General features: G+C 38.3%; 1 protein-coding gene across 1 annotated transcript in view; it reads left to right on the forward strand.

The window, feature by feature from the left end:
- The window catches only part of LOC150104181 (WD repeat-containing protein 17-like), a 243,105-nt gene that overhangs the window by 144,979 nt on the left and 74,675 nt on the right, over window positions 1–23,451 (forward strand). Inside the window, exons 12-13 of the mRNA XM_090396419.1 lie at window positions 108–257; window positions 14,073–14,206. Of these exons, the coding sequence (XP_090252545.1) occupies window positions 108–257; window positions 14,073–14,206 (284 nt within the window). The remainder of the gene's footprint in view (window positions 1–107; window positions 258–14,072; window positions 14,207–23,451) is intronic.

The raw sequence follows: 23,451 nt of genomic DNA on the forward strand, positions 1-23,451 counted from the left end.
CTTGAACCACTTGTTGTTTCTGTGGTTTCTTTATGTTCAATTAAAATTTTTAATTGTAATATTAAGCTTCATTTGATATCTATCCTTCTTTCTACATTTCTTTTCAGGCTTAGCTTGCCATCCAAAACGACCCTTTCTTTTTGCTTCTTCATCCCGTGATTCAACCGTTCGTTTATGGTCTATGCTCCCTTTAGTATCAACGCTCTACCTTAAAACTGTTGCAAGGAGAGGTCTAGATCAAATATTTGCACCTACAGGTAAGACTTTTATTATTATTATTACTACTGCTATCATTATTCAGTACCTCCATAAAGACAATGGTTTCTCTCTTTAGACATTTGCTATCTTTCATTACCATTCCTTAAACTTGTTCACTGTCTGCACTCTCACCACCCTCTTGGGAAATATATTCCATGGTCCAACCACTTACTGTGCAAAACAGCTACTTGTCATTCTCTTACTCATTGCTTCTGTCCACAACTTCCTGGATGATCTCTTGTTTTTGTTCCTTCTTTGTTTTGCAATATGAAAAATCTCCATAGTGTAAATCTGGTAAATACCTTTAAACAGCTTAATTGTCTCGGTATCCTTTCCTTTAGCGTTACATTGTGATCAGCATTCATTTTACACAAATTATGGACTCTACAACTGTGTTATAAATAATTACTTTAATTTCCTGACGTTCCGACCTTCATATCAGGTCATCATCTGGAGTATACAATTATGTGCAGAGACAAGCTAAATTACATTTCTTATAGTATGCTGAAGAGACAATGATTTGATCAACGGTTATTCTACTAGCCTGACCTCTAGTGAAATTTAAATAAAATTACATTAAATAAATGAAATGAAATGAAATGAAATGAAATAAAATAAATTAACTACATCAAAGCTATATTCTATTTAAGACATCAGAGAAACATTCTTTCATATAGATAGTTTTGTTACAGTGAAAATAATAAAATAACACATTAAATATAATAACCATAGTTATTATATTTAATGTGTTATGGACCTTTTGTTATATGTTATGTTCCTTTTTTCTGATAGGAATTGTGCATCCTGTTTCCCTATATATGGCAAATTACAGGTGCAATGAATACAGTATACCCCAGGGTGGGCCAGTGGAGGGAGTGAATCCTTGAATGTGTTGAGCAAGTTCTTTAATTTTGCAGGAGTTTAAAGGTGGCTTTAAGGTTGTATTTTTGTAGTATGATGTTTATTTTGTCTGATATCCCTTTAATGTATGTAACGGTTACAGTTTTATTGTAGTCTTGTTTATTTTGGTTTTTAAGTGATGTCTTGTACAGAATTTTGTCAATATCATTTTGGCTGTAACCATTTTTTAGGAAGGTATTATTGCTGATAACTTTTAATTCATCTTTGAGTGCTTGTTCATTGGAGAAAATCTTCAAACCCTGTTTTTAAGTGTATTAATGACCCCTAGTTTTTGTGTATATATTGGCCAGTATGTGTTGGTTTCCAGTAAACATTGAAGGAAAGACTGCCAGAAGGAAGACGTGTGACAAGTATATCTAGAAATGGAATTGTGTTCTGCTTTTCAATCTTGATTGTAAATTGTATGCATTTGTATTGTTCCACCAACTACTTTCAACGAACAGTCACGTAGCCACCCAATCGAACCACGCCCTGAACGAATGATGAGCTCGCAGTACTCAGCAAAGGTTTAAACTTTGCCGTGGCACCCAGAACAATAAACAAACTTGATTTCATTTACCATATAGAAAGAAGCTTAAGATTTATCACTACCACCATAGCAGATAAGGTATGTTTGGAAACCACAAAAATTTAAAAATTAAATAATACTAAAACAATAACCAGCAACCTAACAAAATCGGAATTGACAGTGGTAAAATCACTATAATTAAATCCAGACATCGTAATTACTAGAGCTGATAAAGACGGTGCCACAGTTATTCTAAATCAAACTACTTATTTGGAAAAAATGAATCTAAATAGCCAACAGACAACAGCACATTTTGACTAGTTAACTATGACCCTACTAATCAAATAAAAAAGAAAACGGAGAAGCTAGTAAAATCTATCACCACATGGCCCGAAGACAGCATTAAAAAATTAATTCCTTCCTTGTTCTGCAATATGAAAACTCTCTATAATGTCAATCTGGTAAATACCTTTAAGCAGTTTAATTGTCTCAGTATCCCTTCCTTTAGCGTTACATGGTGATTAGCATTCATCCTGAAATGAAATCAACAAACGATCCTACACTCATTACCCGAGAATTTATGGTCTACCGAAGATTCACAAGCAAAACACACCACTCCGGCCGGTAGTCGAAGGTATAGACAGTCCCAATTATCACCTAGCCTAGAAACTAGCGTCAGTACTCAAGGAGTTGGTAGGTCATTCCCCCTCCTATATTAACATGTTCATTGCCAATCACGCGATATCGCGCGATGCGAGTTCTCACCAAACGGCCAATCACGCGTTATCGCATGGACGTCGTTAACTAAATAAAAAAATAAAAAAAAGTTGGCCACCACACGAAATTCCAATTTTCAGCTTGGCAATGAACGATATCACGCGATGCGAGTTCTCACCAAACGGCCGATCACGTGTTATCGCGTGGACGTCGTTAACTAAATAAAAAAATTTTAAAAATGTGGCCACCACACGAAATTCCAATTTTCATTAGCAATGAAAGTGTTAAAAACACACAACACTTGGTAAACAAAATCAAAGATATCACACTGGAAAAAGGTGATTTATTATTCAGTTTTGACATCTCTGCCCTCTTCACAAATGTCCCAATCAGTGACAGAATCCTTCTATTACAGGACAAATTCCCTTCCAATATCGCAACACTCTTTGCGCATGTACTATGTTCTGGCTATTTTGTGTGGCAAAACATTTTCTACTTATTATTATTATTATTATTCGTGACACCTCCAAGGAGTCCGAAGACTCATCGCGGGAGGATACCTACTATACTACACTCCGTCTCCACTACTGCACCGACCCTCTACTACCAATCACCTGCATCAACTGGCCACAACCACCACCACAGCTAGTATTTTTGTCTGTAAATTGCATGTGTTCTAAAGGGCCGATTTGTCTGTATGCGGGATGAAAAACCCGAGTTTCCTGGAGAAAAAACCCTGCTACCTCCATATGAGATCGACTAACTCACCTTCAATTGAAAAAGTCCATATAAAGATTGCTCCCGTCATGACGAGAATCGAACTTATGCCTTTTCTAATCGAAGGGCGCAACGTACCTTCGTTCTCCCAATTGCGCTACAGAGGCGCTTAAAAAGAAGGCACAGCCTTGGGCTCAGCATTATCCTCCCCTGTTGCTAACTTTTACATGGAACATTTTGAGCAACATGCTCTAGATTCCTCTCCTCTAAAATCCAAAGTCTGGCTTAGATATGTTGAGAATGTTTTCGATATTTGGCCCTATAGCTGTCAGACACTAGACACTCTCCTCAGCCACCTAAACAAACAACACAAATCCATATAATTTACAATTGAGATTGAAAAGCAGAACATGCTTCCATTTCTAGATACACTTGTCACACGTCTTCCTTCTGGTAGTCTTTCCTTCACTGTTTCCAGAAACCGACACATACCGGCCTATATATACACAAAAACTACTACCACCATCCAACACAAAAACTAGGGGGTCATTAATACACTTTAAAACAGGGCTTTGAAGATTTGCTCCTGTGAACAAGCACTTAAAGATGAATTATAAGTTATCAGCAATACCTTCCTAAAAATGGTTACAGCCAAAATACTATCGACAAAATTCTGTACAAGACCTCACTTAAAAACAAAAATAAACAAGACTATAATAAAACTGTAACCATTTCATACATTAAAGGGATGTCAGACAAAATAAACAGAATACTACAAAAATACAACCCTAAAGCCATCTTTAAACCTCCTGCAACATTAAAGAACTTACTCAACACATTCAAGGATCCACTCCCTCCACTAGCCCACCCTGGGGTATATGTAATTTGCCCTATATAGGGAAAAGAGGATGCACAATTGCTATCAGAAAAAAGGAACATAAACAACACATTAAATGTAATAACTATGGTCAAGTTGGTCTGACTTTACATCACACCAAAACATGGTATGAATGCAAATTTAAGGAGGGCCGTGAGATTCTTATCAATCACCCTAATCTTAACAATAATGATGGTCTAAAAATCAAACATATGGAAGGCACATATTATACCCACTTAACCTTTCTCCCTAAGAGTTAATGTAAATAGAATCATAGGTAATCCAGGATCCTAAATCTAATATAACAATTGTCATGTTAAATTAGGACATTATTTTCACTGTAACAAAACTATCTATATGAAAGAATGTTTCTCTGATTTTGTCTTAAATAGAATATAGCTTCGATGTAGTTAATTTATTTAAATTTCACTAGAGGTCAGGTCAGTAGAATAACCGTTGATCAAATCATTGTCTCTTCAGCATACTATGTGAAATGTAATTTATCTTGTCTCTGTATTTATATGTGTATACTCCAGATGATGACCCTAATATTATTATGTAAAATGAAATAATTGTCTCAGTCGTATTAACTTTTCTTCTCCTTTCCATCTGACTAAGCAGATTTATACCTTCAGTCTGTCCTCATTATCAATATTCCATCACTCTAATATCATTTTTATCTACCTTTGTACTCTCTCCTTGGTTACTTTATTCCCTTCAAATTCCAGTGATCTGATCTGAGCACAGTAGTCCAGATATGTTCTGGGTTACTGTGCTCAGAAATCCAGATGGGGTCTGATCCAAAAGAATGATCATCAGAGGCACACACACTATTACACACAAAGCCCCATCAAACCATGCTTCAAATTCATTCGATGTATCTGCATTCCACTCACCAACCACTCTCCATGCAAAAAACCTGCTCCTTTTGCCTCTGCTCATACTCTTCTTATACCGCTTCCAGGGATGTCGCTTATTCTGCCTCCATTATATGAAAAATTTCTTCCACATTATCCTGGTGACAACCCTTTACCAACTTAAATGTCTCAATCATACTCCTCTATTTCTCCTAATCACCACGTTTAAGCTTAGCAAACTGCATGCCCTCAATTTGTTTTCATATTTCAAAAGATTCATTGCCACCTTAGTCAGGCTTCTCTAGACCCTTTCCAATATATCATGACCATGAAAGCCAAGCGACAAAATCTGTGCACAATGATCAGTGGTGAGCTATAAAGGGCTTGGGTGAGCCCTTTGTTAATTTTTTCTCAAATTTGTGAACCACTTGTTCTTCTTGTTTAATAATCTTGTAGAACTAGAAAATACCACCGTGGAATGTATACATGCTACTATAATTGCTACTTTAAATTCATGTGGATTTTCTCATAACTATATAAAAAATCATCTCATTGCATTTTGTTCTGATGGAGCTAGTGTAATGTTAGGAAACAAATCAGGTGTTGCAATCAAACTTCTACAAAAATTTCCCTACGTTTGATTTGGCATTGTGCTCATCGTTTACACTTAGCATTAGACAATTCGATAAAAAACGTTAAAGAAATAAATCATTTTGAAATAGTTATGGATAAATTATGTGCTTTTTATCATTAATCACCAAAAAATCAACGAGAATTAAATACGATTGCAAAAGACCTTGGTATCGAAATTTTAAAGATTGGCAGTGTTTGGATCACGATGGGCAGCTTGCAGTTTACGAATGGCTCTTGCTTTGTGGAGAAATTATCCAGCTTTATGCAAGAATTTTGCATCGAACGATAAATATAAGGGCTTTTTAAACCGACTTCTCAATTTGGAATTTTTAAAAGATCTAGCATTAATGCTTGATATCCTACAGGAATTATCATATCAGTCAGAAGCTCTACAAAGTCACAATATAAGTATTATAAGGGCTAAGTTAGGCTTTTTTTTTCTTTTTTTTTTTTTCTTGACGATGCGAGCCCTTTGTTAAAATTTCCATAGCTCACCACTGACAATAATCCGTAGGCCTGATCAAGGCTTTATGCAATGGAAGCAGAACCTCCCTATTTCTACACGTTAAGATCTTCTGCATCATTACCATAAACTGATGTGATGACTTCACAACTTGTGCAGTGTAACCTCTGAACTTCAGGTCGTTGTCCACCACCACTCTAGGGTTTCTTGTCTCCTCGATTTCCCTCAAAATTTCTCCACCAAAGATATATTTTGCATCCCATTGTTGACTACCAAATTTTAGAACTTACACTTTGCAACATTGAACTGACACTTCCATACTGTTGCCCACTCATGCAATCTATTCAAGTCCTCCTGTAAGACCACAACATCTGCTTGATTCCTCATCACTCTCCCCAGTTTTGCATCATCTGCAAACAGTTGTATATCACCAGTTAAAGCTATTCCAATATCATTAATATGCAAATTAAATAACAATTAAATAATGATAACAGTGTTATTCTTTGTTCTTGTCATCATGAGTTTGTTTAACTCATGATGACAAGAACATCAACTTGCTTAACACGTTCACTGCCAACTACGAGTATACTAGTAGTTGGTAAACCAGCCACACAAGCCAGCTACGAGTATACTCGTATGACGCTTACCGCCGACAACGAGATTACTGTACTGACCTTGAAGAAGTGAAAATGCTTGGCTTGTGGAGCCAGCATCAAAACTGTGTATTCTCATAGATGGTATATGCTCTGCACAAGCCAACTACAAGTATAATCGTATGACGCTTACCACCAGCAACGAGATTACCGTACTGACCTTGAAGAAGTGAAATTGCTCGGCGTACGGGAACAGACTATGCCGAAGTAGCGTGGCAGCGAACGTGTTAAGCACTATTATAAGGTGACTATGCACTATTATAAAACAAAATTATATAAACTATTATAGCACTATTATATATATATAAAAAAAATTTTTTTAAAAAGTTAAACTGTGTAATAGCAGTTGAAGTCTTCCAAGCATGTACCATCAAACAGTAAAATCAACACCTGACTTGCGATCAGTATAGAAACATAACCATGAAACCACTGCCATCTATTATCTTCCTCAGATAAGCTCTGCTAAGCTTCAAGGAAGAAATCAGAAATGCCTCCCAAGGAAAGAATATAATACATTATACAGAAAAAAGAAAAAAAAAATTATTATTATTATTCAGGCCTCCATGGAGTCAAAAGACTCATCGCAGGAGGTCCTTCCTAGGAAACAAAGTCTATCAAGACTCATCGTGGGAGGTTCTTCCTAGGAAACACAAAGTCTATCATACCACTTCTTGAACTCATTGACCGTTCTTGCTCTCACCACTCTATCAGGCAATGCATTCCATGGTTCAACCACCCTCCATGCAAAGAAACCACTCCTCACCCTCTTTCTCACAGCTTCCGTTCATACCTTCCAGTGATGGCCCCTTGTCATCACTCCTTCCCACTGTTCAACCAAGCAAAAGAAATACCCAGTGTCAACCCTGTAACCATCTCTCAACAGTTTAAAAGTCGCAATCATATCACCTCTTCTTCTAACTACCAAACTTTGCAGTCCACATTCCCTCAGCCGATCCTCATAACTAACATTGTACAGTCCTGAAACCATCTTTGTTATCTGCCTCTGTACCCTTTCCACAGTTAATTTATCCCCTTCAAATCCTGGAGACCAAATCTGAAAACAATTGTCTAAGTGTGGTCTGATCAGAGTCTTATGCAATGGAATGATAACGCTTTTATCTCTGCAGGTCAGCGTCCTTCTCAGTATTGCAGCAATCTTCTTTGTTACCTTCACTACCTTTGCAATATGTCCCCTGAATTTCAGGTTTCTATCATTTATCAACTCCAGATCTCTTGTCTCCCCTACTTCCTCCAGTACAACTACTCAAATAGAGTATGAAGTGTCCCAAACCTCAAGCCCTTACATTTTGCTGCGTTAAACCGACACCCCATTCTTTTGCCCATCTGCCTAGCTCATTCAAATCCTCTTGCAGGACTACCACATCTCCACTATTACTAATAACTCTTCCAGCTTCACATCATCATATGCAAACAACTGAATATCCTCCTGCAATCCACTGACAATGTCATTGATATAAAGGTTAAACAATATAGATACAACAAGAGCACATTTGAGGCCATTTGGTGTGAGATTGTGGCTAGCAGAACTAAATATACAATTGGGTGCTGCTATAGACCAGGTGATGGAAAAGATGGTGGTGACAGTATGCACAAGCAAATAGAAGAAATGGGTGGAAGGAGGGTGATTATTATGGGAGATTTCAACTATGGTCGCATTGATTGGAGTGAGGAGAGGACACACGGAAGGAACTGGATTTTATGTGGTTATTAAGGGATAACTATCTGCGACAGCATGTAATGGAAAATACTAGGGGTCAGAGAGTGCTTGACCTAGTAATTACAACTGAGGATCTGGCTGTAAGAAATATGACCACATTGCCACAATCGGTGAGAGTGATCATAGGGTCTTAACTTGGGAGGTGGCTAAAGGTGTAGAATTTTCAATTAAGACAGGGTACATGTGGAATTATCAGGCTGGAAAGTATGACAAGCTTAGGAGTTTGATTGGTTCAGTGCCATGGCATGTACAACTGCAAGGACTAGAAGTTGATAGTGCATGGGAGGTAGTTAAGAAGTGCTTGCATGAAGCAATGGCTGACTGTATACCTAGAGTCCGAATAATAAATCAAGTAGGGGTTAAATGGATGAATAACACCATTAAGCTTGAGCTGCAAAAAAAGAAACAACTATGGAGGGAATTTAAGGAGAAGGGTGACCGGCAGGCACATGAACGGTATAAAGCGCAGGCCAGAAGGGTGACAAGTGTGGTAAGAAAAGCAAAAAAGGATTACGAAAGAACATTGGCCATGCAGGCTAAAGAGAATCCTAAACAGTTTTTTAGATATGTAGCAAGTAAAAGGAAAAATGTACATGGCAGATTGATTTTAAAGAATGCCGATGGTAGGGAGGTAACTGAATCAGTTGAGATAGTTGAGTTACTGAGCGAGCACTTTGCAAGAGTATATCATCCAGGTGGTGACATTGCGGAAACGAATAAACCAGTAGATTATACGGGAATTGTGGTTAATGAAGTGGAGGTGAGTAGTCTATTACATAACCTCAATGTCAATACATCTGTGGGATTGGATGGTATACCAGCTCGTGTTGTACGAGAAGCAGCTAAAGAATTGTCAGTACCCTTGACCATTTTGTTTAATTTGAGTCTCGGGTCTGGGTTAGTCCCGAGCGGGTGGAAAGAGGGGAAAATAGTTCCACTGCATAAAGGTGGTTCCAAGACTGCTGTTGTAAATTACCGACCGATTAGCATATCAGGAATCATTGTCAAGGTCTTAGAGAAATTAGTCAAGAAAAGAATACAGGATTGGATAGATGAAAATGGGATATTGTATGGGGGACAACATGGTTTTGTGAAGGGTAGATCATGCCTCAGTAACTTGCTCACGTATTATAACACAGTGACGGCTGAACTGGATAGGGGTAATGGGTTTACAGTGATACTACTGGACCTTGCCAAGGCCTTTGATAGGATACCACATGGAACCCTAATCAGTAAACTGGAGCAGATGGGTATAGATATGGGGTTGGTGAGATGGATAGGAGGGTGGTTGAAGGAGAGATATCAAAGAGTGGTTTATTCAGGAGTGGAGTCTAAAAGACGTCTTGTGACTAGTGGAGTGCCACAGGGCTCTGTTCTTGGACCACTGCTTTTCAATTTGTTCATCAATGATATTGGAAAGGATCTGAGAGGAAGTGTTCACTTGTTTGCTGATGATGCAAAGTTGGGTAGAGCAATTGTGAGTGCACAGGATGTCAAAATTTTACAAGATGATTTGGATAGTTTGGAGGACTGGGCTAGGAAAAATGGATGTCAATTTAATGTGGCAAAGTGTAAGGTTATGCACTTTGGGGTGAAAAGAATAGCAGCAGTATATCGCATTGGTGGAACCATACTCCAGGAGATTGATGAGGCCAGGGATTTGGGAGTGTTGGTGGATAGGAGTTGAAGTTTAGGGGGCACATTGCAAAAGTAACTAAAACAGCTCACCAAATCACTTGGCTTCTGAAAAATGCTTTAACATGCGGAGACGAACAAGTTGTTGTTCCTCTGTATCGAGCCTTGATAAGACCCCATCTGGACTTCTGTGCCCAGTTATGGGCACCAGGGTTTCTTCATGATGGGGAGGAAGTGGAGAGGGTCCAGAGACGAGTGACCAAGATGATAGCAGGTCTGTGGAATGAACCTTATGAGAATAGGTTGAAGATTTGTGGGTTGCAGAAATTGGACGATAGGCGAAGGAGGGGTGATATGATTGAGACATTCAAATTACTGAAGGGTTTTTATAAGATTGATCCAGAAGATATTTTTGAAAATATGACTGGTGGTGGGAGGACTAGGGGCCATGCATGGAAGCTGGGCAAGAGCGTGGTTGACAAGGGTGTTAGAGCTAGGTTCTTTACTTGGAGAGTGGTAAATGAGTGGAATAAGCTTCCAGAGTCTGTTGTGGGTGCTACGACCGTGAATGAGTTCAAGGCAAGGTATGATAGATACTGTGCGAATGTTGAATAGTTGTTCTTGACATGATGTTAGGGCCTCCCTCGATGAGTCTGTCGACTCCTTGGAGTTTCCCGGAACAATAATAATAATAATAATAGTCCCAGTACTGAGATCAACCCACATTTGTATCCTATCTCTCACCAACCTCTCCAATAACTTAACTACAACTGCAGATATACAGATTGCCCTATAATTTGTAGATTTAGCCTTATCACCACCTTTGTGAAGTGGAACAATTTTACCTTCCTTCCTTCCTTCCACCCCTTTGGGACTTGTGCTGTTGCAAGACCTTCTTGTTAGACAGGTAGGCCAAGGCTGATGCTAACTCCTTGGAACATTCATTCAAGACACCTGGTGATATGTCATCAAAGTCTGTTGCCTTATTGACATCTAGCTTACTTAATTTCTCATATATCCTTTGCTCACGCACCATTAAGTCTTCTCTCATTTCATTCTCTACACTTGAGCTTCTGATTTAACCCTCAGGATGAAACACCCTGATGAACTGCTCACTGAGTACCTCAACTATCCTTTGTAGCAGTTACAGATCTACTACTTTTATCTATTAATATCATCTTAATATGCTAACCACTCAGCCAACCAGGCTGGCCTGGTTGGCCGAGTGGTTAGCATATCAGCTCTTCAGCAAAAAGGCTGCGAGTTCGAATCCTGCTGTGAGCATGGATGTTTGTGATTGTCTGCAGAAATACTAGTGGTGGTGGTGGTAGGCAGTAGATGGCATTGGTGTAGTTGCGGTTAGAATGAACTGTAGAGTAGATGCTTTCCCTCAGTGAGTCTTTGGACTCCCTGGAGGTGTCATATAATAATAATAATAATCTTGCCATAATCATACTTCTTTCTGTTTGTCACATATCAAAAACATTCTCAAGGGTTTTCAAAGTGCAGTATGCACAGATATCAGCCTGATTTGCTGATATCTGTGCATACTGCACTTTTGCCATCCTTACCAATGGAGTCACTCACCTGACCTTCTCTTTATGCTCTTTATACAACTAATTATTACAATTATTCATCCTGTGCTGCCTTCAAGGTGCCTTCTTCTGTCAGATTCCATGTTTAGTCCCCTCATTCATCCATTTTACATCTATCTTATTCAGCATTTGGACCTTTGGAATACATTAGCACATTGATGCTGTTAAGTATTTCTTGTCAGTTCCCAAGCATCATTTATTTCCTTTTAGCTTAGCACCTCATTCCAAGCTGTCTCCTAAGCTTGTCATAATCACCAGCCCTGTACTTCCACATATATCCTTTCCATACAGATGTCCTCATATGGCTAGCCACAACCCAGGTGACCATTTCATGATTGCTCTCACTAACTGGATAGAAGTGGGAAACTCCACTCACAATTATATCTTCTGATGAAATTATCAGATCTAAAACTATCGATCCTCATGTGCCTTCCTTTACATACTGCCTAAGATAGTTGTCTCTCAAAAACATGGATAACTCTCTCTTCAAGAGGATGGTGCTGTTATCTGATGATGACATATCCAATGATGAGTGAGATAATAACTTCTTTATTTAATGGAAATAAGAAGGTATTAAAAGGCTTTGATAAGACAGATATGGATTACTTTGCACAGATATGGTCACCTGGATTGCAAAGAGATTCTTATTCTTCTTATTATTAACATTTGACCTTCATGGAGTCAGAGGCTCATAATGGGAGGTATGCACTATTGCACACAATGCTCATCCAACCCTGCTTTAAACTGATTCAATGTGTCTACACCCACAACACACTCAGGTGATGCATTCCACTCACCACCTACTCTTCACTACTTTGCTCACATCCTCTTTATATAGTTTCTAGCAATGGCCTCTTTTTCTACCCTCCTCTCCCATTCTATGAAAAATCTCTTCCATGTCGACCCAATAACAAACCCCTGACTAGCTTATATGTCTCAATCATATCCCTCCTCTTCCTCCTATTCATGAGGCTCTGCAACTTACATTCTCTCAATCTGTCCTCATACTTCACATTCCAAAGAGCACTAACCACCTCTATGAATCTTCTCTGGACCCTTTCCAACATATCTTCATTACCATGAAAACCCAGTGGCCAAATCTGTGCACAATAATTTACATGAGGCCTGATCGAGGCCTTATACAATGGCATCATAACCTGTCTATTTCTGCATGTCAGGGTTTTCTACATCATTCCTATCACTCCATAGAATGAACTGATAGTTCCACTTACCTGCCCATTCATGCAATCTATTCAAGTCCTCTTGTAAGGCCATACATCTGCTTGACACTGTATTGCTCTCCCCAATTTTGCATCATGTACAAACAGCTGCATAACACTAGTCAAACCCATCCCAATATCATTAACATACAAACTGAACAACAGTGGCTCCAAAACTGACCCCTGTGGCACATCACTAGTGACCTTTCTCTTTTGGGATACTGCATTCCAAAAAAGAAAGGTCACTAGTGACAACTTTCTGATACCTATCCGACAGCCAGTCACTGATCCAACACAGAAGTCTGTTATCCATTCCCATCTGTTTCAATTTATTTAAGAGCTTGTCATGTGGCAGTCTATCAAAAGCTTTTGCAAAATCTAAGTACAGGGGAGATGCACTGTTTATGCATCTCTCCTGTCCAAGGTATTTGTCACCTTATTATAGTACATAAGTGAGTTAGTGAAACATGATCTCCCCTTAACAAACCCATACTGATAACCACAGAGAATACTGCCATTATCAACCCATTTCTGTATCCTACTTGTCATCAAGGAGATGAAAATACATTTGAAATGATACAGCAGTGAGTTACTACAGTGATAACTGGCCTGTGTATATGAGGACAAATTGAGGGAATCTGATCTTCAAAGTTTGAGGGATATTTGGAAGAGAAGAGATAGAAACATACAAGTTAGTAATGGAATCTTACAATATAAACACAAGTGAGCTTTTGCAGCTTATGGATGGTGGAGTTAGAATTCATGATCATCTCTAAAAGCTGGCTAGGGATCTTGTTAGGAAGAATATCAGGTTCAGGTTCTTCTTGTGGCATGTGGTGAGTATGTGAAATGAGCTACCATTATATGTTGTGGGTAAATCTCTGGTAAATGTGGCTCAAGAAGTGATTAAATGGGCTCTTCCTTGGTTAAAATAATAATAATTATTATTATTATTCATTGAAAATGTTACAACATTTCTACTTAATAATATATTAAAAATTAGTCTGGATTTTCTTATTTGATAGTTTTTTTATACTAAATAAAAGATTAACAAGTTAACGTTTAGAATGCAAAACATTCATTGCTTGAAGATTATCTGTTTATTATTTATAATAATCAATTAAAAGTTGTATCTTGAGGATAACAATGCTTTGTTTTCTTCTTTTTTTTTTTTTTTTCATTTATAAAAGACTACTGTTCATCTCTTCCCCTTTCCACACACCTTCACGTATCTTTGATACAGTCTGCCAAATTAACTGTTCTATTCTTTAATTTTCTAGTTAATCAAAAGAACCATTCTGAAAGTGTGCTAGGTCTCTATGGCCAACATTCAAAACAGATCAAACTAGAACTATCAAAGATGAATGATTTACATCATATAAGAGCTTTACAAATGTTATCCAGCCTTTTCTGTGTAAGTATTTCATACTCTAAACTTAATAATGTATGAATTCTAATCAGTAAATTGCAGCATATGGGAATGGACATAGGGTTGGTGAGATGGATAGGAGGGTGGTTGACGGAGAGATATCAGAGAGTGGTTTACTCGGGAGTAGAGTCCACAAGACGGCCTGTGACTAGTGGTGTGCCACAAGGATCTGTTCTTGGACCACTGCTGTTTAATTTGTTCATAAATGATATAGGAAATGATCTGAGAGGAACAGTTCATTTGTTTGCGGATGATGCGAAGTTGGGTAGGGCAATAGTGAATGCAGATGACATCAAAATTTTGCAGGATGATTTGGATAGATTGGAGGTCTGGGCTAAGGAGAATGGATGTCAGTTTAATGTGGCAAAATGTAAGGTTATGCATTTTGGGGTGAAAAGATTGGCGGCAGTTTACTGCATTGGTGGAACCGTGCTCCAGGAAATTGATGAGGCACGAGATTTAGGAGTGTTGGTAGATAAGGAATTGAAATTTAGGGGACACATTCCAAAAGTGACCAAAACAGCTCATCAAATCACTTGGTTGCTGAAGAATACGATGACAAGCAGAGACAAGCAGGTTATTGTTCCTCTGTATCGAGCCTTGATAAGACCCCATCTAGACTACTGTGCTCAGATTTGGTCACCTAGGTTTCTTCTTGATGGGGAGGAGGTGGAGAGGATCCAGAGGCGAGTGACCAAGATGATAGCAGGTCTGTGGAATGAACCGTATGAGAACAGGTTGAGGATTTGTGGGTTGCAAAAATTGGTTGATAGGCGGAGGAGGGGAGATATGATTGAGACATTCAAATTACTGAAGGGTTTCTATAAAATTAATTCAGAAGATATTTTTGAGAACAGGGCTGGTTGTGGGAGGACTAGGGGACATCCATGGAAACTGGGCAAAAGTGTGGTTAGTAAAGGTGTTAGAGCTGGGTTCTTTACTTTTAGAGTAGTGAATGAGTGGAATGCGCTCCCTGAGTCTGTGGTGGATGCTGTGACAGTGAATGAGTTTAAGGTGAGGTATGATAGATACTGTATGAATGTCAAATAGTTGTGATGAATATGATTTGGGGCCTCCCTCAATGAGTCCAATGACTCCCTGGAGTTGCCCGTAATAATAGTAATAATAATAATAAATAATAATAATAATAATAATGTTAGAACAGAATGAATGTATTTTGTGTGGAGTTGTTTATATAGCAGACACAACTAATAACTTTAATTATTATTATTATTATTTATATGGACACTACATGGAGTCAAAAGACTCCTCACTGTTGGGGCACTTACAACCACCTCTGACAATTCATTCCATTCATTCACCACTCCCCAAGTAAAGAACCTAGTATGCACAGCTTTACTAACCACACTCTTCGATAACGTCCAAGTGTGATACCTTATTTTTCCCCTACTCCCCATGTATTCAAAAATTTCTTCTTTCAATCTTATAGAATCTCTTTAGTAAGTTATTATTATTATTATTATACAGGCATCTCCATGGAGTCCGAAGACACATCACAGGAGACCAGTCTATCTACACAATTTATCATACCTCTCCTTGAACCTATTAACAGACAAAGCACTCACAACTGACTCTGGCAGCCCATTCCATTCATTCACAACTCTCCAAGTAAAAAATCTATTCCTCACACACCTACTAACCACACCTTTATTCAACTTCCAAGGACTACCCCTTGTTCTGGTCCCTCTAGCCAAGTGTTTCAGCACTTGGCTAGGGGGAACCTTTCCCCTGCATCTATCCTATAAAGTCCTTTAAAGTTGCTATCATATCCCCTCTTTTTCTCCAATCAACCAACTTCTACTATCTACACATCCTCAATCTATCCTCATAAGAAACATTCCACAGGCAACTCACCATCTCACCTCATAATCCCCTCTGCCACTGCCTCATCCCCAAGAAACCCAGGGGACTAGACTTGAGCACAGTAATCAAGATGTGGAGATATCAAGGCCTTACAAAGAGAAATAACAACTTCCTTATCTCTGCTTGTTAATGTATTCTTCATTACCCAAGTAATTTTATGGGCTACCATAGCAACCTTAGCAATATGTCCTCTAAACTTTAACTCTCTGTCTCTATTTCCTGGAGTACAGTGCCATCAATGTGATACACAGCTTGTAATCTATTTGTCCCAAAATGCATAACTTGACATTTCTCAACATTAAACTGATACTCATTATCTTTTGCCCATACTGACAGCCTATTTAAATCATCATGCAAGCTCTCCACATTGCCTTGATTAACTATTATTCTATCTAATTTTGCATCATCAGCAAACAACTGAATATTTCCATTCAGGTTATTTCCTATATCATTTATGTACAAATTGAACAGCAATTGTTCTAGTACTGAACCTTGCGACACACCACTAGTCACTTCTTTTCGCCTCGATATGGCCCCTCCATATACCACTTTTTGATATCTGTCCAGCTTCTTATTCACTTAACCAATGTCATATTCATCCTAGTACTTTCACCACCATGCTTGAGATACTGATTGGTCTATAATTTGCTACTGCAGTCTTATAACCTCCCCTCATGCAAGGAAATTATTTTGCTCTCTTTCCACTCTCTTGGAAAGAGCTGAGACTTAAATTAAAGAGCCTAGTCAAAGGCATTGCCAGTTCCCTTGCACATTCTTGCAAAACCCTAGCTGATATCCCATCTAATCCCACAGCTGTATTTACATTGAGATTCTGCAATTTTATTATTATTATTATTATCTGAGACCTCCAGGGGGTCAAAGACTCATCGAGAGAGGCTATAAATCACCCAAACCAGCTGTCATACCTTCTCCTAAATTTGTAATTCATTCACATTAGATGCACTCACTACCGTAAGGGCAAACTATTTCACTCACTCACTGCTCAATGAGAAAAAACCAAACCAGCTGTCATACCTTCTCCTAAATTTGTAATTCATTCACATTAGATGCACTCACTACCGTAAGGGCAAACTATTTCACTCACTCACTGCTCAATGAGAAAAAAACCTACCTCTATCTTGACTGTGAACAAACTTAACTTCCATGGATGCCCCCCATTCTCTCACCACCTTCCATATAATGAAACTTTTCATCAGACAATATCCTATAACACCCATTCAAAAGTTTATAGACCTCTATAATATCATTTCTCTTTCTCCTGTTAACTACAGTCTGTAATCCACATACATGCAATCTGTCCTCATAATTTAAATCCCATAATCTGGATATAATCTTTGTAACTCTTCTTTGCATCCTTTCCACATCTTCTTTATCCACTTGGAATCTGGGAGTCCAAATCTGCACACAATAAACCAGATGTGGTCTTATCAAAGCCTTATAAAGAGGCAAAATGACTTCCTTATCCTTACATGTCAAGGTTCGCTTCAACATCACAATTATCCTCTGAGTTGTATTTGCAACTTTTACTATGTGACCTTTGAACTTCAAATTCCTCTCCACCAATACTCCAAGATCCCCTTGCCTCCTCGGTTTCTTATAGCATAACCTGGCTAATATAATATTCTGCTGGAAATCTCATCACACCAACATGCATAACTTTATATTTACTAATATTAAACTGACAAACATTTTTGTTTGCCCAAATTTCCAGTCTGTTCTAATCATTTTGTAAGTGCTGAATGTCAGTAGCATTCCTGATTACCCTACCTTTGCATCATCGGCAAACAATTGTACATCTGATGTTACACCCTGCCTAATATCATTAATGTATAGATTAAACAATAATGGCCCAAGGACTAAACCCTGAGGTGCACTACTGGTCACCTTAAATCTGGCAGATTCACTGTATACCACTTTTTGATATCTGTCTGTCAACCATCCCTGATCCAAGGCAAGAGTTTATATTACAATCCATATTCTCTAGTTTATGCAACAGTCTTTTGTGTGGTATCCTATCGAATGCCTTAGCAAAATCCAACAATATAATAGTGCATCTGTTCCTTTTATTCAACTGGGCCATAACATTGTTATAAAATATGAGCAAATTGCTAAAACTGACCTTCATTTAGTAAACCCATTCTGCTCCTTGCACAGTATAGTTTTGTAAGTGTTTGTCTACCCATTTCTTTATGCGAGTTCTTACCAACTTCTCTAAAATCTTCACTACCACACAGAGATAGATCGGTAGTTGGACATATCGGTTTTTGCACCACCCATGTACAATGGATCTATCATACATTCCTACCATTCCTGTGGTATCGTTCCTGAGCTGAGACTCAAGTTATACAAACATGTGAAAGGCCTAGTCAATTCAGCTGAACATTCCTTTAGCAAACGGGCTGATATTCCATCTGTCCCTATTAATAAATTCTTATCCAGGTTATGCAACAACTCTTCAACCTCATTTTCACGAACCTCTAACTCTTCATTCAATGTAGAAGTAGCACTGTGCACCATGTTACATACACCTGGTTGTTATATCTTAGCAAAGTGAGCCTTCATTAATTGAACAATCTCAATAGCTTCTAACACTAGAGTACCATCTGCATTCAATAAAGTTATTTTTTCACATTCATCCTTTCTTTTGCTTGTGGCATAACAATAAAATTCTTTTGAATTCCTTTAGCTCGCATGGCCAATTTCTTTTCATACTCCAATATTGCTTTCATCACAATAGTCGTTATTTTTCTGGCCTGAGCTTTATATATTTCATAACACCTCTCACTATTATTCTCACAATATTCTTTCCACATCATCATCTTCTCCTTGTGGATCTCTTGCTTAATAGGTAGCACATCCATTTTGCTCCCAACCTATTTATTCTTCGAACGCTAGGGATACATTCAGATACTGCCTCATTTAAGCACTTTTTCAAAGAATCCCTTGCATTGCTGAAATTTTTTCCATTCAATAACTGATACCATGGGATCAAAGATAGTATTCTCCTAAGTTGATCATAATTTCCAGCTTTGTAGTTCAACCTTTGTAGTTCAACCTGTTCTAATCGGCTCATCAATACAATTAGATACTTCCCAAGAAAGCACAGTATGATTGTTGTCATTTGCTTATAGTGTCAGAGATCTCTTCTGATGCTATGAGGAAATCCAGCACTGTTTGATTTTGAATTCATTCTTTGACATGCTGCTTGAGAAAGTTGTCTCGCAACAATGAGATTTCTCATCTACCCAATCAATGTTTGGAAAATTAAAGTCACCCATAATGATCACTCGTTTGGTACCCCATAAGGCTAAATTTGCGATGCATTTCTTCAGCCCCTGCAACTGAGCTGCCAGGTCTGCAGTAACACCCAACTATATATTTCATTTTGTAAGCCACTTCACACCAGATTGACTCAAACTCACTGTTACATGGGACATTTTTACCATCATTGTTTTCTTGTGTTTCTACCCTTATTGGACTTAAGTCATCTGATATCATTAGTAGTATTCCTCCTCCTCTATCTCTTCTGCTATTCCTAAATATAGTATACCCATTACACTCGATCCCAGTTACCATATCTGATTCTGATAGCCAGGTTTCACTAATGCCAACAATCTTGGGCCACATCATTTTCAATAAAGCAACAAACTGAACTGTTTCTGATGCTCCTGGTATTTGTGTATAGGCAATAAATTACCACCTAGCCTATTCTTATAATTAGATATGCAATCTATTTGGCCTTGTTGTAGAACTATCGCTTTTCCCTCCCCAGACATACTCCAAACATCTGAATCCAAAGCATATTGTTCCACCCCTTCGCCACACAAATAACCATGTTGAAATCATTCATATCGTAATCATATTTGCATACCATAGCTGAACTTTCACACACACATTTTTTCCATTCCTCCCTTGATGATTTAGTTTCCCTGACTTTCTGCACTAGGTCTCATACCAAGAAGTAATTTTTCCCGGCTCCTGATGCCAAAGGAATTCAAGTGCAGACCATCCCTCTTACACAAGTCTCTTCTGCCATCAAACTCACTCCACACAAATCTAAAAACTCACATCCATTTCTTCTACACCCAGCCTATGCATGAAATCATTTGCTATCATTGCCCTTCTTCTTAACTCGGTACTTTCATATCTGGGTAGCGAACCTATAATTTTTACTCTTTCACATTTCTTTCTCGCTTCTTCCAACCGACCTTTCATATCTTTTCTCATACTATATATGTTATTAAATTATTAGTACCTATCAAAGCTACCATTTCTTTTACTTTTCTTTTTTGTTTTTCAATTACATTTATCATATCTTTAATTTTCACCCCCGAGAAACTAGAAGTGGCGACTCCCTCCGCAAGTGCAGATTTAAGATTGAATCACCATACCATATCACCTCTTTTTTTCTTAGATTTTAGCTGATTTACCTTGTTGTTATTAATATTGTGATTACCAGGTTCAATTCTTTCCTGCCTGTTTTTGTTCTGATCCTTTTTCTTATCTTATCTAAGTTTAGTTAAACGTTTTTTGCACTTTTGCTAATTCTCTGGTCGATTTTGTAGTAATTTCTTTTAATCAAGGCAACGTGATTGCCAATGAGTCAATGAGAAGATTGTATGTAGGAGGAATGGTATGTAGTTTATAGATGTGTGGAGTGAATTTGATGATGTAAGGATCTGTATATATGCCTGATCTGATTTCGAGTTTTTGAAGTAAGGTGCTTGGAGAAAGTGTTGTTCAGTGAGAGTTTGGAAGTGCAACAACCAGGGAAACTAGAGATATTAGGAAGGGAGGGGGGATAATTGTGAAAAGCTGGGTGCAGTTTTCCAGATTTAGAATCTGAATGGATAGGTAATGACATCATGTAAGGATAACTGTGGACCCAAGGGAATGTTGATGAATGCCCAAAGTATCAAAAATAAAGGAGAGGAGTTTGGGGCATTGGTCAGCTCAACTTGGCCAAAAATTATTGGCATCAGTGAGAGCTGGTTGTCAAAGAATCATGTAGTTACAGGGATAGAATAAGTGCATATTCTATTTTTGGAATAGGGCAGGAGGAGGGGTTGGAGGGGCATTAATTGATAGCTGAAGACTTCAATCAACAACAATAGCAGTTAAGAAAGATTGTAGATCAGATGGAAATGGTTCATTTGAAGCTGTCTGGTGTGAGATAGGAGCCTATAGGGGAAAAAAAATTGTCCATTGCTGCTATACACATGGGGGTCCAGAAGAAGATGTTGACGACATGCATCAGCAGATTAGCACAAGTGCAAGCTGAGCAATTATCATGAGATTTCAACTATGGTGATGTAGATTGGAAGGAGGAAAGAGCACACGACAAAATGGAAATAGAATTTATACAGTTACTAAGGGATAATTACTTGAAACAGCACTGGATGGAAGGGACTAAGGGTTTGAGAGTATTGGATTTGGTATTGTTGTTTATTATTTTAACGGTATAATAGAACACAGAAACTAAGTAAATAATTAATTTATTAACTTAATGTTGATATTTCTAACATGCTAACAACATACGTTTAGATGTGGCCAACATCCTAATCAAGTCCAAGCCTCCCAAAAATAATATCCCACATAAAGAATTCATTGCTATAAAAGAGCTACACAACAACAGCCAGATTACCATAACAAAAGCAGACAAAGGAAATGCAACCGTGGTGATGGACACAACTGAATATGAAAACAAAATGCACACACTATTACAAGATCAGGCAACATACAAAATTATAGATCGCAATCCCACCAACACACAAAAGAATAAGGCACGAAAATTGTTGAAAAAGTCACTTCCTGGCCCAAAGACACGGTTAACAAACTCAAACCCTTCCATGTCAAAACATCGAGGATCTATGGAGCACCAAAAATTCACAAGCAAGGCACACCCCTACGCCCAATTGTGGACAGTATAAATAGTCCCACATACATACTGGCTAGACATTTAGCGAAGCTACTAGCCACTCTCACAAACAATTCTCCCTCCTTTGTCAAAAACTCAGCACACCTAAAAAGCATCTTACAACACCTTACCCTAAAAAGCTCTGACTTAATAGTAAGCTTTGACATCACTTCATTATTCACAAATGTACCACTAATAGAAACCCTCAATCTACTGAAGTCACACTTCCCCCCTGATATATTGAACTATTCAAATTCACAATACATGCAGGATATTTCACATGGAAAGGGAAAATATACAAACAAATTGATGGGACAGCCATGGGCTTTCCCCTTCCCCCCCCCCCCCCCCTAGCCAACTTTTACATAGAACACCTGGAAAAACAAGCAATCAATACAGCCACTCTCAAACCAACACTTTGGCTATGCTATGTTGACGATGTGCTTGCTATTTGGCCACATGGCCCAGAGACATTGAAAACATTCTTAGCACATTTAAATAGCCAACATCCAAAAATCCACTTTACTATGGAACTGGAAGCCAACAACTGTCTGCCCTTCCTGGATACACTCATCACACGTCTTCCAGATGGTTCCTTATCATTTTCAGTTTTTAGAAAACCCACACATACAGGTAGATACTTACACAAACAATCACACCATCATCCTTCTCAACAATATGGCATATTAAAAATGCTAACCCATAGAGCGAGAGCAATCTGTTCCAATGACAAGGTTCTTACTGCTGAACTGACTCACTTACGCCACACCTTCTTGGCCAACGGCTACAATCCACATAAAATAAACAAAATGCTAAACACTCCTAAGAAACCCCTCCCACCATCCACCACAGAGAACTACAACAAAACAGTCACCATCCTTTACATTAAAGACATATCCGAAAAGATCTCAAGAATTCTCAATAAACATAAGCTACGCACTACATTCAGACCATGTAGCAAATTAGCCACCCTCATCCGCTCACCCAAGGACAGCATTCCTCCTTTATCACATCCAGGAGTCTACCAAGTACCCTGCTCATGCAATCAAGCCTACTACAGTCAAACAGGAAGAACTGTGAACATCCGCATCACCGAACATAAAAGATACATCTGGAACTATCATTATGGGAAGTCGGGCCTAGCAGACCATGCTCTGGATACCCCTGCACACAGGAAAAACACAAAAGTACTACACAGAAACCCGTATAAATCAGAGAGATTGTTCTTAGAATCGACAGAAGCCCTAAAACACACTCCAAATCTTAACAAATATGGCTGTATTAACTTGCCGAAGATCTGGGAGACAGTCATATTAAGAAAAACTAGCACTTTTCTAGGACTCTAGTAATATATGATAGCTTTTTTTTTTTTTTTTTTTTTTTTTTTTTTTTTTTTTTTTTTTTCAGA

The sequence above is a fragment of the Typopeltis vanoorti genome, chromosome 8 (genome assembly GCF_054136105.1).
Source record: "Typopeltis vanoorti isolate ZY-2024b chromosome 8, IOZ_Tvanoo_1.0, whole genome shotgun sequence".
NCBI lineage: Eukaryota > Metazoa > Arthropoda > Arachnida > Uropygi > Thelyphonidae > Typopeltis > Typopeltis vanoorti.